Raw genomic sequence first — 14,709 nt, 5'->3', positions numbered from 1 at the left:
AGGCTCCTTCAGACTACCAGATATTCTGGGGTACCTCACCTTCCTCCTCAGCCCCATCTCAGCATTTAGTGTGTTTCCTGGTTTTCAGAATATTGATTGGTTCCTAAATTTTCTGGAGTGATAATTTGTATAAAGCCACGTGCTTTTGCCTCCCTCCTGTTTTGCATTTTTATCAGATTCAAGTCACTACTGTGTGAAATTGATTTTGATAATGCCATTATAAAAATAAACGGGTAACTTAAACCAGTGTGTCATCATCAGATGAAACCTGAACATCGGCAGCAGCAGAAAGAATTCGCCATGCTGGCTTCATCCAAGGATTCGGACATCGTCCTGTTCAAAGCAGACCTCACACTCAATTAGATAAACCCAGATACAACATTCTGACTGAATAAACGTTTTCTGTTATGTGCTAAATTATGCTTTCAGGATTACTCAAGACCGATGGATATGCTAATTGCCAGGGCTTCATTGCAAGATGCATAGAGGTGCTGAAACACTACACAGCTCTCCTAAATATCTGCAATTATTATGTGCCAAATATAGAGAAAATTCTAATGAAAACATTCAGCAGTTGCTTTCTAGGTACCATGTAATACTGTGAAGAATATCAACTAATGGTCTATGTTCTTCATGGTTGATATTTTACAGGAATGACTCAAACATACCTCGAAAACAATAGAGAACCACAAAACATCAAATTGGACATATGTATTGCATCCAACACTTTAAGTAACAATTCCCACAGTCAGAAGATCACAATATTTTACAATCTATGTAACTTTGATCTACCAGAGTTTTTTGCACCACCTGTTACACAGGCTCAAGAAGCATCTGCAGCCCACTAGGATTCATGCTAGAGTTGAAGCATCTTCCTAGAAATCAATTTCCCAATGTAATATTGCCAGATTCATCTACGTGAATGTATTCATACTTGGGACATCAAATATTCTATAGGTTATAATCTTAACTATCAGTCTTGCAAGTGGGGGGATTAGGGTTACTGAACTCACCACATTTGATCAGAAATAATGAGATAAGTCTGTAGTCCTAGAACCCACGTAGGAGGGTGAGACAGGATTGAAGCAAGTTTGAGGCCAGACTGGGCTATGAAGTCCATCCAAAAAGAAAAAGGGAAATGGTGGGTCACCAGTGCCCTCTAGTGCTGTCTTACCAAAGTGTTGTAATTTGCCAGAAGCATGTTTTCTTACGTGTGGGCATTACGGATGCATTTGATAACAACAGTCCACATTTCTAGTGTCAGAAAGTGCAGCAGCTTTCATTTTGTTCGGACCCTTCACCCTTTTATGTATTGTGGTACACAAGAATTTTAGTGTTTTAAAGCACTTTGAAGTAGACAAAGAAATAGCAGACAAATGTAGCAGAACACATTTGTCCCAGATATGAAAATCAACTTCCAGCATAATAGTGACCCATAGTTGTGACTGGACCATTCAGATTAGGTCCATTAAGTAGTCAGTGAACAATTTTATATGCTGGCCCCAAAGTGCGCAGACAGTAGTATAGGGCACAGAAAAAAAATCAAATGTGAAATGTCTCCCCTACTTGATATCTTCTGCCACAAACGCATTCAAATAGAAGGTTTACCTGTTATCTAAGAATTTTATATGAATTTTGTAATATCACCACCACATAATTCTCTGGTTCTTAACATAAAAACTATGTGTTCTGCATCCAGCTATTGCTCGTCAATTATTCCTTCTGACAGTATAATTTTTGTTCAGAAACTCATGACGATGCAAAAGTCACTAACAAACTCACGTTCATTGTCATCGCTACCCTGTTTCCAGACTAACTTACTAGCTTAATGAAGTTGTCCAACGAGATGTAATTTCTAAGGGTCCCTTCCTCAAAGTCCCTGCTTCCGACCTGGAATATGTGTGCACTCCTGTGGATGCTCCAGTACAAGGACAACCTGGGACTCACCGGTCTCTCTCCCCCTGCAGATGTACATCACAAGCACAATCAAGACAAAGAGCAGTCGGCTGGCCAAGCCAGTGCTGTGCTTGGGAACCCTCTGTACAGCCTTCCTGACAGGCCTCAACCGGGTCTCAGAGTACCGGAACCACTGTTCAGACGTGATTGCCGGCTTCATCCTGGGCACCGCAGTGGCCCTGTTTTTGGTAGGTCAGACTTTCTCCTTCCACTTCTTCCATTTTATGTCCTCTGTGTAAAGTCACAGCTCACTGACTTTTCCAGAGTCCAGTCTGAGTCGTTGTTACCCGTGTCCCTACCCTCTAAGCAGCAATTCTCCAAAGAATATGTATGCTTTTCTACAAGAAGAGAATCAGAGTTCCTTTCTTTGAGAAATATGACTCACCATGTTTCTTGAAAGAGTCAAGGAGAATGCTGTCTTCAAGAAAGATGGCTATGCTCTGTGCTCGAGCTCTCAGCTTGGTCATGAAGACTGATAGCATGGTGTGTCTTCGTGTGAGTGTTTGAGTATTTGCACTCAGTGTGTGGGAGTCAGGAATAATGCGGGTTTCTAGGTAAAGCACAGAGGACTGACGTCACTAGTGGGTCAGACTCCCTCCTGCAAAAGAAGGGGTCTGCAACCTAGGAATTGTCTTAGCGTACATGTATTCTACCTTTTCAGACATAGGGAAACCCCACAGCTAATTACTCACCTTTCAGAGGCCTCTTTGTCTGAACATGCCTCTTGGCATCTGACTTCAGCTAAGTGGCTTCTACAGTTGTCGCCCCTGAAGTCTCTTGGCAGGTGCAGCTGCGTCCAGATCTTCACAGCTCTGATGATGTTTTAGTTCTTCAAATAGATGGAGACTCATCTATGTGCTCCTGTGGGAAATCCCCAAATCTGACTTGAACTGGGAAAAAAAGAATCTTCACTCTTTTTTTCCAGTTCCATTGAAGAATGGTGGGGATATGGAGATACACACTGTCCAATTTGATTGCCTTGATGTCTCTCTTAATTTGTCTTTTCCCTTCACCTCAAGCAACTATTAGAGTTTAGTTTGTTTTTTTTCTTCTACATTTGGATTCTATGTAAATAAAATGGCATACTATGTAGTATCTGACATTTTACTTCTCTCATGGTTTATATTCAGAGACTCATTCACGTTGTAAGATGCAACAATAATTTACTTTCTTCTTATTGCTCTGTAATATTCCATTCTGTAGATATACTGGAGAGATACAGTTTCATTCTTTGCTTGTATATTTTGGCAATAGGTCACCAGGCATATAAACTCACATACCCTGCACAAAATAAAGACACTATCAATTATAAGACCCAACCCAAGGAGAAGCGATCACTAAAATCTCAAAGAGCCAGCCACCCATCCCATACTGTCCTTGATAGTCCAAGCCCTTTAAGTGTATGCATCACGCATACACTCATGTTACATCCGTCTATTATTGCTACTTAACTCTTTTTTTCCTTTCTGATCTCAATACAAAATATACACAAATGTCTGTCCCAGCCTCCAATTCAGGTAACCAGCTGCTTTTCCTGAAAATGCTCACACATTTCTATAGAACACTCTCTGTGAAACTATCAACACTCAACGTTCCCTCCATCAGACCCCAGCTCTCTTTTTCCTAATGGAAGATGAGAGTCTGAGATGTGAAATCTCTGGGTGAAGACACAGAGCAAGCGCTGAAATTATCCCATGCCATTAGAAAGACTCCCCAGGGAACATCTTTTGAAAGAAAACAAGAATTATAGATGACTTCAAGAGAATAGAGCTAACACCAAGGAGATCACTAGTACATGAACAAAGATGGGGTAGAAGACAAGTCACCCTTGACATCTGTCATCACTAGAGTGCACTACTGCCTGCTAAGAAGAAATGGCAGTGGGGATGTCTACACAGCTGTATCAGTCTTTGAGAGATTCTCTGTGAGAGCCAATGGTCTGTTGAGGTGCCATATAAGAATTTGCTTTAAGATTAGACTTTTCTCCTAGTAATTTTTTCCATCTTCTTTCCTCTCCTTGGTTATCGTTTGCTCTGTTATTGCTTCCAGTGATGTGACAGTTACGACCAATTTTGCTTTCATCCAATTTGGTTTGTACTTTAAAAATACAGATCTGCCATTGAATTGCCATCCACTCACTTACACGCACATATCCATAGCTCAGACACACACACACACCAAGCTGAGACCAGAAAGAAGGAAGTCAGAGCGAGGGGAAGTAACTAGATGTGGAAAGGAGACAACGAGAAAAGCAAAAGCTAAGGAGACCAGTCTACTCTCTGTTCCTCCAACACTGTACACATCTGTATATCCCATGAGCAAGAGCACAGGGAGTAGAAATGTGGACTGAGCAATGACTTCATGCCCTACAATACAAATACCTCCAATGTTGAGTTCCTAAGGCACCCCTAGCAATATTTTAATCTTCATTTTACTGTCCAGTAAATTGAGCCTCAAAATATATAACTTAGTAAATAGTCACCCAACCACTATGAATCTCAACTCCAAGGCTCGTACACCTTCTCATCCTACTATTTCCTAAGTAGCTAAAGTTTTAAACAGAGATATAGTGGAGACGAGCATGGTTAAAATGTTTGTGTAGATGCTCTGTATGGTTTGAAAAATTAGTGGAAAGGCTCAGCACTAGACATAGAAACAAAAGTACAGAATAACAACAGAAAATATGGAAAGAGGAAGAAAAATGCATAATGGGCAGAGAAGATGCTAAAAACTATAACTCTGGTAGGAAATAAGAAAGGGGAAGTAGACGTTTATAGTGAATTGTTTAAGTCAAGAAAACAATAAAGACATATTCAACTATGATCGTTTTAGGCAGATATTAAACATCAGACAATATGGACTGAGTACTTGTTGTATTTGTTACTTAAGAGAAAAATTATAGTGGTGGAATTTTGAAGAATTTAAACTTCCCCAGCCCAAGCTGAAGAGACTAATAGCATTGCATGTTTTACCACTGGACATTTTTGACTAAATTAACCAAAATGAGGCACAACCCCAGGACACTGCCAGGCACACAGCAGTCTTCAGAACATATTTGGTGTGATTACAAGGGGACTTACATGTGTCATACTGTCACAAGTCTATAAGGTAAGTTTTCCCACTCCCATTATTTAACAGCTGAGAAGTTGAGCTCTGTGGGGTGCCCCCAGTGACCTGATGAATTTCCCTGTAGTCCCTGCAATGTGCTCAGCATGCAGTTCAAGCCTCGATTTCCCATAATTCCAAGGAAAAATGTCACCTTGATGATGATATTCAAGGACAGTGGTCTGTCACTCTCAGAGATGACCAGTGGCTGCCTGCTAGAGTCTGACCCAATCTCTCTCCCCCCTTCATCCTGCAGGGTATGTGTGTGGTTCATAACTTTAAAGGAACTCAAGGCTCTGCTTCCAAACCCAAACCTGAGGATCCCCGTGGAGTTCCTCTGATGGCTTTCCCAAGGATAGAGAGCCCGCTGGAAACCTTAAGTGCACAGGTATAGTAAAGTCACTTTAGCAAGCAAGCTCCTGAACTTTGCAGGTTGCTTATTCAATCCTGAGGAAGTGCTAAATGTTCCCAAGCAGCTTTTGGGTACTCTGTTCTCTAATGTACAATCAGCATTCAGGAAAATTGAACTATTCCTATGGAAAGCCAGTTTGACTAACAACCAAGTTGTTTCCTGTGCAGTTCCATTTCCCTTGGTGTCCTTGGGGGTGAGAAGGGGGATCCAAACTTTCGGGGGATATTAAAACCCAAAGTTCACACATTCCTAGTGTAGTACAGAATGCTTGCATGGAGCTTGCACAGAAATTAATATATACCTCCATCTCCATTTTGCTGGCAATGCCTAAGACAATGCAAACACTAAGAAAATAGTTGTTAGACAGTACTGTTGAGGGGATCTAAAAAGGAGACAATGTTGTACACATCCAGTCTCCTAGGTGCTTCTCATCTGTGATTGTGTAAATGCATGGCTGTAGAACCCATGAATAATGGAAGGGCAACTGTGTTTACCCTCCTAAATACTTTCACCTATGATTGCACAAACGCATGGTTGCAAAACTCATAGGTAATGGAAGGGCAACTGTGTTTGGAAGGACAAAGATTTTGATCCATCTAGTGACTGGTTACGCAAGTTAGAGTTACAGAATGTGGTCTGCCAATGGTCACAAATCCAATACATCAATACATTTTGATGAGGAGTCCTACCGCATCCATGCATGAGGTCAAAACAGTAATTAGATACAGCCTTAGCTCTGCAGAACTCTGATAGTTGAGAACCGTGGAAATAAAGCTGTCACAATGTGCTGTGCTAAATGAGGTTCACCATAGGAATGCAAGTTAAAAGAAATGCCTACTCTGAGAGGACAAAAAAAGTCACTTAAAGATTGTTAAAGAAGCCTAGACATGTGACACTTGGAACTCTTGTCTGGTATTGTTCCAGGAGCATTCAAAGCTATTCTTGTTTGAATAATCATCATATAGAATGGACATTTATCAATGCCCATCTCTCTGATAAGAATGAAAATATTGAAGTCAGTGCTATTGAACTCCTTACCCACCTCACCCAGCTAGAAGGTGGGAAAGTGAAGATGAGTAAATACAATTAAAGTGAACAGAAGAACGGCACCAGGCATGTACTTATTCCACATACCAACAGGCAGACAAACATTCATGCACATAGAAGAAAAATAATACGTTTGAAAAGAACTATTTGCTTAGTTGCACAGACATATCAGTCTATGTGTACTTAGTGCCCCTGAGTATTCTTAGTCTTAGCAGGATGTCTTCCATCTACCCAGACCAGTCAGACCTTAGCCTATGTCTGTGGCTTTTTTCTCCTCCTCCAAGACTAATTGTAGTTGAGTAGGACAACAGATTTCTAGGACATACTCTAAAGGTTTCGTATTGAAAAATGAAGAACCAAACACTTTCAGATATGACTCTTCTCCACAGTGATGAAAAGATGCTCGAGTATCTATACCAAGAGTATCAACAAGGTTATCAATAAATGCATTAGGTGCTACAGGTTGAAGCTGAACTCCTTCCAAGCCTGATATTATCTATGTGTAGATATATGTGCTCTCCTTGTCTAAATCTGAGGCCCTATGAATATCAAGTTTGGACAGAAGGTCTTTCTACATCCATCATGTGATTGCCCCTTACAATTAGCGTTCCTTCTTATTTATGCTCCTCATAGAACTGAGAAACTTTAAGGCTCTGGCTTCTGTGATCTATGTCCTATGTGATGTGTTTTCTGACATTTACTAAGTGTAACACAAATACTGGTTGGATGGAAGCGAGCCAGAGCCAAAATCTCAAGTAGATCCTTCAGCCAAAACCAAGCAACCTCAGGTCAGACCAGAGACACTGTCTCTGCAATCACTATTTCTGTGACAAACACAGACTTGAAAGAACCGATGAGCAAAACGTCTGCAGGTGAGTCAGAACACGGCTGCAGGAAGCTTTAAGAAGTACTGGCATAGTCCATGTGGCATAGTCCAAACCAATGGTGGACAACTGGAGAAGGCAAGCATGGCTTTTACTAGAAAACATTTTCACGAAGAAAGAAGATAATGCCGTTTACTCACTGTTCAAGAAAGAGAAGTAGCAATCACTGGGAGTCCTTTCCTCTCGATTTCACAGTACTCCCACACTGATGTTACCCTATTTGAGAAAGCAAGATATGCTTAAGTAACATTCCCAAGATTGTTTAATCAAAAATAAACAGGAACACGTCTAACCCTGTGTGTCCTACTATAGCATACAGCCTCTTATGTCGTTTGAGCAAACCTCCTTTTTAAAAGTCTACCTCTCTCAGGCTTAAGCGTGAAAATGTGCTGCTGAAGTTGTATGGTAAACCTGAACTGTGCTTCCAATAAGTGTCTGGCATGTTCTCTCTGAGTAAGAGCCTCCCATGCAATACCTGGGGCCAGAGTAGACAGTAGAAGCTGATGCTTTGTGGTTGGAAGAATGAAATCATCTTACCAGGGAGGGAGGAATTACAGAGATTTTAGAGACCAGAGCTGCCCTTGGGAGTACATATTTGCACACATGAAATCTGCCTGCCGTTCAGAACCTCAGAAGAACAGCTTCCTGTGACCAGAAGTCAGGAATCTCCTTTCTCTCCTCCTGGAACATTTTTCCCTTTGTCTCACGGAGTCCTCCTCCTTAAAATATTAACCCACATTTGATATCTGTGCATTCTGCTATTCCTGCCAATATTGCTGATTAAGACAGGGCACAGTACAAAGGAACTAAAAAGTAAATTACTGTAGAAAATTCAAACTGAAGAGATCAAGTTTTCCAGCCATCACTGTATGGGCCTAAGAGTTACTAAATGATTTCCAAAAGACCACCTTTCAGCTGCCCATGTTCTGCAATCGAATGCTCGTATTCACTCTAACAAACAAATAAATTAGAAATGAAGCAACTATTTACCTCTGTACTGATGGATGCTTTCTATGCATGAGGATAAAAGATGATAAAACATACAAGAAAAAGAAGAACAACAACAACAGCTGATGACAATACTACTACAAGAACAACAGCAAGAAGAACAAGAGAGGATACCAAAAACAAAAACAAGAAGAACAACAGCAACTAGTTGCTAACAAGACTACAGATACCTGGACCCCTCTCTCAAGAGATTTTAGTTCAGCAATGCACAGTGGAAACAAGTTGAAAAATATTCCCAGAGAAATCTGATGCACCTTTGATTCTGAATTAGCACTACCACAAACTTCATATTATAAATAGAAAAATAAAACAAAACAGAATTAAAGGACTCAGGTCAAAGTCACCTGCTTGCCTATCTTAAGCTACTGACTGACTTCATCCTTCCTACTTAGTATTACATAATATTACATAAACACAAGTGTTGACAAAAACAAGAAAGTATATTATAAAAGTAAAATCGGGATTGGAATGATAGCTCTCTGGTTAAGAGCCCATCCTGGTCTTCTTGCAGAGGATGTGAGCTTGGTTACCAACACCCCCATAGTGACCTATGACCACTTGTGACTGTAGTTCCATAGGATCCAACACTCTCTTCTGATCTCTGCATGCACTACACACATTTTATGTTCCATGCATACATGCAGTCAAAACACTCAGACACATAAAAAAAATCAAAAAAAAAAGTTTTAAGAAAAATTCTGGGCTTGGAATATGGTTCAGTAACAGGGCACTTGCTTGGCAAACATGAGATCCTCAGTTCAACGGTGAGTAAAATTAATTGATTGATTGATTGATTAATTAATTAATTAATTAGCACAACTTGAAAAGCATCAAACCCCCAGCTTTTAAACTATGTAGCTGAGAACATAGCCCACTTGCTGTTTTGCAGAGGACCAGAGTTCTGTTCCCAGAACCCAAGTCAAACAACTCACAGTAGCCTGGGCTGGTTATGGACTTAAGAGTTGGGAACACAGCACAGCGGCTGCGTACTTTCTGCATAATCTTAAAAACTGTGGCTGAAAGGAACCCCATGCCCTCTTCGGGCCTCCTGATAAACACATATACACAAGTACACACAAACATATGCATACATAAAAATAAAACAAATAGTTTAAAAGTGTACATCTGAACTCCTAAGCATATGTTTCCAGTGTCCCAAAATAAAGATCCAAAATCGTCTAATAATCTGATGAAAACCACACTTTCCTGATGTATTTACCAGTTCCATGGTCCCCTAGCTTAGGATTTTAAGCTTGAACAAACAGCAGGACTTTGACGATCACCTTAGCAAATTTTTGTAAACAAAACATAACAGAGTTATAAGGAAAAATAAACTCATATGAAGCAGCATATTTACAACATATTTTAGTAATAAGCAAGCAACAGAATGTAATAAGGATATAGATATCTAATAATATTCATTCACATATATAAAAATCTTCTCCAAAACACATGTGATATTTTCATACAAATATAAAAATAATCATGCACAAGATCAGGAAGTGACTCTTAAGAAATTTTAGGGTCAGAGAGCTGGCTTAGGGGGTAAAAATACTTATCACCAAGTACCGGGTGAACTGAGCTCCTGAGCCCACATGCCAGAAGAAGAAAACCATTTCCTGCAGGCTGTACTTCTGACTTCCACATCCATGCGGTAACAATTCATATCCACAGGGACACACACACACACACACACACACACACACACACAGACACACACACACACACACACACACACACACACAGGCACACACACACACACACACACACACACACACACACAGACACACACACACACACACACACACACACACACACACACACACACACAGACACACACACACACACACACAATTTAATTTTAAAATATGGAAAAAAAGACATTTTAATGGCCCTGAGTTATGTAGATCACATTCCTAAAATCAAATGAAAACCACTATATCCACTGGAAAATAATAAATTTAGTCCCACAGAACTCCTAAAAAAAGTCATACAGGAAAGCTTAGTCAGTAATCAGTATTTAAAACATTTCAAAGACTTAAGAAGTTAGACCACAGGGAGACAAATAACCCTATTAAAAATGGGGTTCAGAGCTAAACAAAGAATTCACAGCTGAGGAATGCCCAATGACTGAGAAACACCTAAAGAAATGTTCAACATCTTTAGTCATCAGGGAAATGCAAATCAAAACAACCCTGAGATTTCACCTCACACCAGTGAGAATGGCTAAGATCAAAAACTCCAGCCACAGCAGATGCTGGTGAGGATGTGGAGAAAGAGGAACCCTCCTCCATTGTTGGTGGGATTGCAGACTGGTAAAACCACTCTGGAAATCAGTCTGGAGGTTCCTCAGAAAATTGGACATTGAACTACCTGAGGATCCAGCTATACCTCTATTGGGCATATACCCAAAAGATGCCCCAACATATAAAAAAGACACGTGCTCCACTATGTTCATAGCAGCCTTATTTATAATAGCCAGAAGCTGGAAAGAACCCAGATGCCCTTCAACAGAGGAATGGATACAGAAAATGTGGTACATCTACACAATGGAATATTACTCAGCTATCAAAAACAATGCCTTTATGAAATTCATAGGCAAATGGTTGGAACTGGAAAATATCATCCTGAGTGAGGTAACCCAACCACAGAAAAACACACATGGTACGCACTCATTGATAAGTGGATATTAGCCCAAATGCTTGAATTACCCTAGATTCACAGAACACATGAAACTCAAGAAGGATGACCAAAATGTGAATGCTTCACTCCTTCTTTAAAAGGGAAACAAGAATACTCTTGGCAGGGAATAGGGAGGCAAAGTTTAGAACAGAGGCAGAAGGAACACCCATTCAGAGCCTGCTCCACATGTGGCCCATACATATTCAGCCACCAAACTAGATAAGATGGATGAAGCAAAGAAGTGCAGGCCAACAGGAACCGAATGTAGATCTGTCCTGAGAGACACACCCAGAATACAGCAAATACATAGGCGAATGCCAGCAGCAATCCACTGAACTGAGAATGGGACCCCAGTTGAAGGAAATCAGAGAAAGAACTGAAAGAGTTTGAAGGGGCTTGAGACCCCATATGAACAACAATGTCAACCAACCAGAGCTTCCAGGAACTAAGCCACTACCCAAAGACTATACATGGACTGACCCTGGGCTCCAACCTTACAGGTAGCAATGAATAGCCTAGTAAGAGCACCAGTGGAAGGGGAAGCCCTTGGTCCTGCCAACACTGAACCCCCAGTGACCGTGATTGTTGGGGGGGAGGGTGGTAATGGGAGGAGGATGGGGAGGGGAAGCCGATATAGAAGGGGAGAGGGATGAGTTAGGGGGATGTTGGCCTGGAAACCGGGAAGGGGACTAACAATCGAAATGTAAATAAGAAATACTCAAGTTAATAAAGATAAAAATAAAAATAAAGATAAAAATTAAAATTAAAATTAAAAAAAAAACATTTCAAAGGTATGGAATGTAGCTGTTGCTTTGGGATCCTGGCTTAAACACTTATATTAATGCAGTAGGGAAAGGTTTACACGAAGAAGTGATTCCACTTTGGTTGGGAATGCTGAAGGAAGAGTTGACAGGAGTTGAAGGGCCTTGGAACAATACATGAAGGGGAAAGCATAGTTTGGTAGGTTTTGGGGCAGTGTGTGTGTGTGTGTGTGTGTGTGTGTCTGTGTGTGTGTGTGTGTGTGTGTGTGTGTGTGTGTGTGTGTCTGTGTGTGTGTGTGTGTGTGTGTGTGTGTGTGTGTGTGTGTGTGTGTTATTTGTTTGAGAGGGGACCTGAAGCTGGGGGTTAAGAAAGGGGATGATCGGGGGTTGGGGATTTAGCTCAGTGGTAGAGCGCTTGCCTAGCAAGCGCAAGGCCCTGGGTTCGGTCCCCAGCTCCGAAAAAGAGAAAAAAAAAAGAAAAAGAAAGGGGATGATCTCGGAAGAATTTGCGGGAAGGGAAAAATATGATCAAAATACACTATATGAAAAGTTTAAAGTACTAGATTACTGAAAATGAGAAAGCTCCATGAACTCTACTCTGGGAGACAGTTCAGGAATGGAGGCTAGCATGTCAACGTCTCTAATCCCGGCTCTGAGATGGTTCCTATTCCTTGCTCCACAGAATCACTCAGCCTCCATGACGGAAGTCACCTGAGACAATGAAGACATGCAGCTACTCGGCATTTGTTTGGTTTGAGTTTTGTGTTTTCGGCAGCCTTCCAGTTCAATACTTCAAAACACACAGTTACTCCAGTCAAACTGGGAAGACAAGTGTCACATTTATCTAGTTAGAGGCTAATGTTTTGTACATTTTTTTTTGTATGAAGGAGTGATGTAGCTTGCCCTGATTCTATTTTTCTTTTCTTTTGGTCAGCTTTAATATATTTATGCCAGATTTTTAAAACCGACAAAATTTTCCTCTTGTTCAAGTGTGCATTGAAGAACCACATTTATTCAATTGTTGATGTTGTTTGGTGATATTTGTACACAAAATTTTTCTCAGTTTTATAGACACAAATAAAGTGAACGACCCACTTTAAACCTTTGTTACCACGGCTGCTGCCTCCTCCAGAAGTTTTGAAATTTAATGAAAGTTAAACTTTTGAGTTACAGGAAGGACCATGGTGGTTAATTGTAAATCTCAAAATCAATTGTGGAAAAAAAAATATTGGAAGAGAACATTGTGTTCTGTTCTGTTAATACTTGACAGCGTTCCAAGTTAAAACATCAGGGGCATACTAAGTGAAAAGTCCTAGCTGCCTAACTATTGGCAGAGAAGCCTATATTTGGGCGGGGTGGGGGGGGAGTGTGCTTTGGTTATATGATGCTGTCTTAGAAAATGGCCTCGCTCACCTCTGGAGCACAGGGTCGGTCTGAAATTCTGACCTTGGGCAGGTGACACTGTAACACTGTAGCCTCCTATCCAAGAGAGCAGCTGGCCCCAGCCTTTCCTGTCAACTCAACAGTTTTGTATATCACATTGTATGGACTTTTTATGAAAAAGAATATTTTACAGTTTGCACAGTATTATTTTACAGAAAGGCCATCAGAGCACCTACGTGTAGACCCCAGAGCAACAGCTTCACTGTGGGGCTTTTAACCGTTCTTAGATTTTTAACTGCATCCCATTTTTTCTAGCATGATGATAATGTGTCCCTCCTTTGGGAGAAGGAGCTCCTTCTCTGTGTCTATCAAAATGTTTCCTTGACTCACCCGTGTCAGCTCTTCTTAGCTTTTTTTGTACATATTTTTTTTCTAAACAGAAGAAAAAAAGTTATCACAAAATATATTCTGGCTCATGTCCTTTTTTTTGCCATTTCACTCAGCGGTGTTTGAAGAAGCATGGAGTGTTTGTGCTTTTCCATTCGTGTGAGGAGTGTTTGAATCAACCATTCAGTTGGGGGCATGACTAGAAGGTCATTCGGAGAATAGAGGCAGGAGCAGGGAAGGAAGGGACGACTATACATGAGTAGGTATGCATGTGTGTTAAAGTAAGGTGAAAGAACTCCTTCGTTTATTACGATATTCAAATCAAATGTATTTTCTGGATTCCTAGTGTGACACCTTAGTCTTCAACCTGCCCTGAAATTTCCAAGTTTTCAACCAACTATTAGCCTTCTTTAGGAACAAACGTTACCTCTGATAAAACTTTCCTGGGACCCGTTTCCTGGACTGTTTACCCAAACTCTTTTATATACATTCATATACATGTTCTAAGTAGTGTCTGACTAAAGTCAGGGAAAAGAACTTGTAGTTAAGACTCTGTTCACCCCAAGTGCTGATTGCCTGCCCTCACATATACAATGTGTCTGTTGTTTCCAGGGCGATGAACCCTGAAACTCTAAAACACTGTGACACACACCAGTCCCAACACTGTGGTCCAGCTCTGCCTCATTCTTCTTTCTATTCTTTCTGTTTATGCCTCTGAACCAAGTCCAACCACTCTTGGTGTGATGTGCCTACTTAGATGGTTCATGGATGCTACAGAGGAAAGGAAGTCCCATGAATTAATGACTTGCTCACTTTGATTCTCTCTCCTCTCCTATATGCTAAGTATGAAGTCATCTGGTGTCAGGGTATCTCATTGCATTTACCTAAACACGTGGTATTTTTTTTTATTAACTTGAGTATTTCTTATTTACATTTCGAGTGTTATTCCCTTTACCGGTTTCCAGGCCAACATCCCACAACCCCTCCCACTCCCCTTCTTTATGGTTGTTCCCTTCCCCATCCTCCCCACATTGCCGCCCTCCCCCCAACAATCACGTTGACTGGGGGTTCAGTCTTAGCAGGA

At 40.8% G+C, this 14,709-nt stretch overlaps 1 protein-coding gene across 1 annotated transcript in view; it reads left to right on the top strand.

The window, feature by feature from the left end:
* Plppr1 (phospholipid phosphatase related 1) overlaps positions 1–13,704 on the top strand; it is a 122,584-nt gene extending 108,880 nt beyond the window's left edge. Inside the window, exons 5-7 of the mRNA XM_032907689.1 lie at positions 1,968–2,144; positions 5,318–5,449; positions 12,538–13,704. Coding sequence (XP_032763580.1) covers positions 1,968–2,144; positions 5,318–5,449; positions 12,538–12,570 — 342 coding nt within the window. The 3' untranslated portion in view covers positions 12,571–13,704. The remainder of the gene's footprint in view (positions 1–1,967; positions 2,145–5,317; positions 5,450–12,537) is intronic.
* Positions 13,705–14,709: the final 1,005 nt, after the last annotated feature.

This window comes from Rattus rattus, chromosome 7 (genome assembly GCF_011064425.1).
Source record: "Rattus rattus isolate New Zealand chromosome 7, Rrattus_CSIRO_v1, whole genome shotgun sequence".
In the NCBI taxonomy this organism is placed as follows: Eukaryota; Metazoa; Chordata; class Mammalia; order Rodentia; family Muridae; genus Rattus; species Rattus rattus.
The sequence above is the reverse complement of the archived record's forward strand: the minus strand, read 5'-3'. Positions and strand labels throughout refer to the sequence as shown.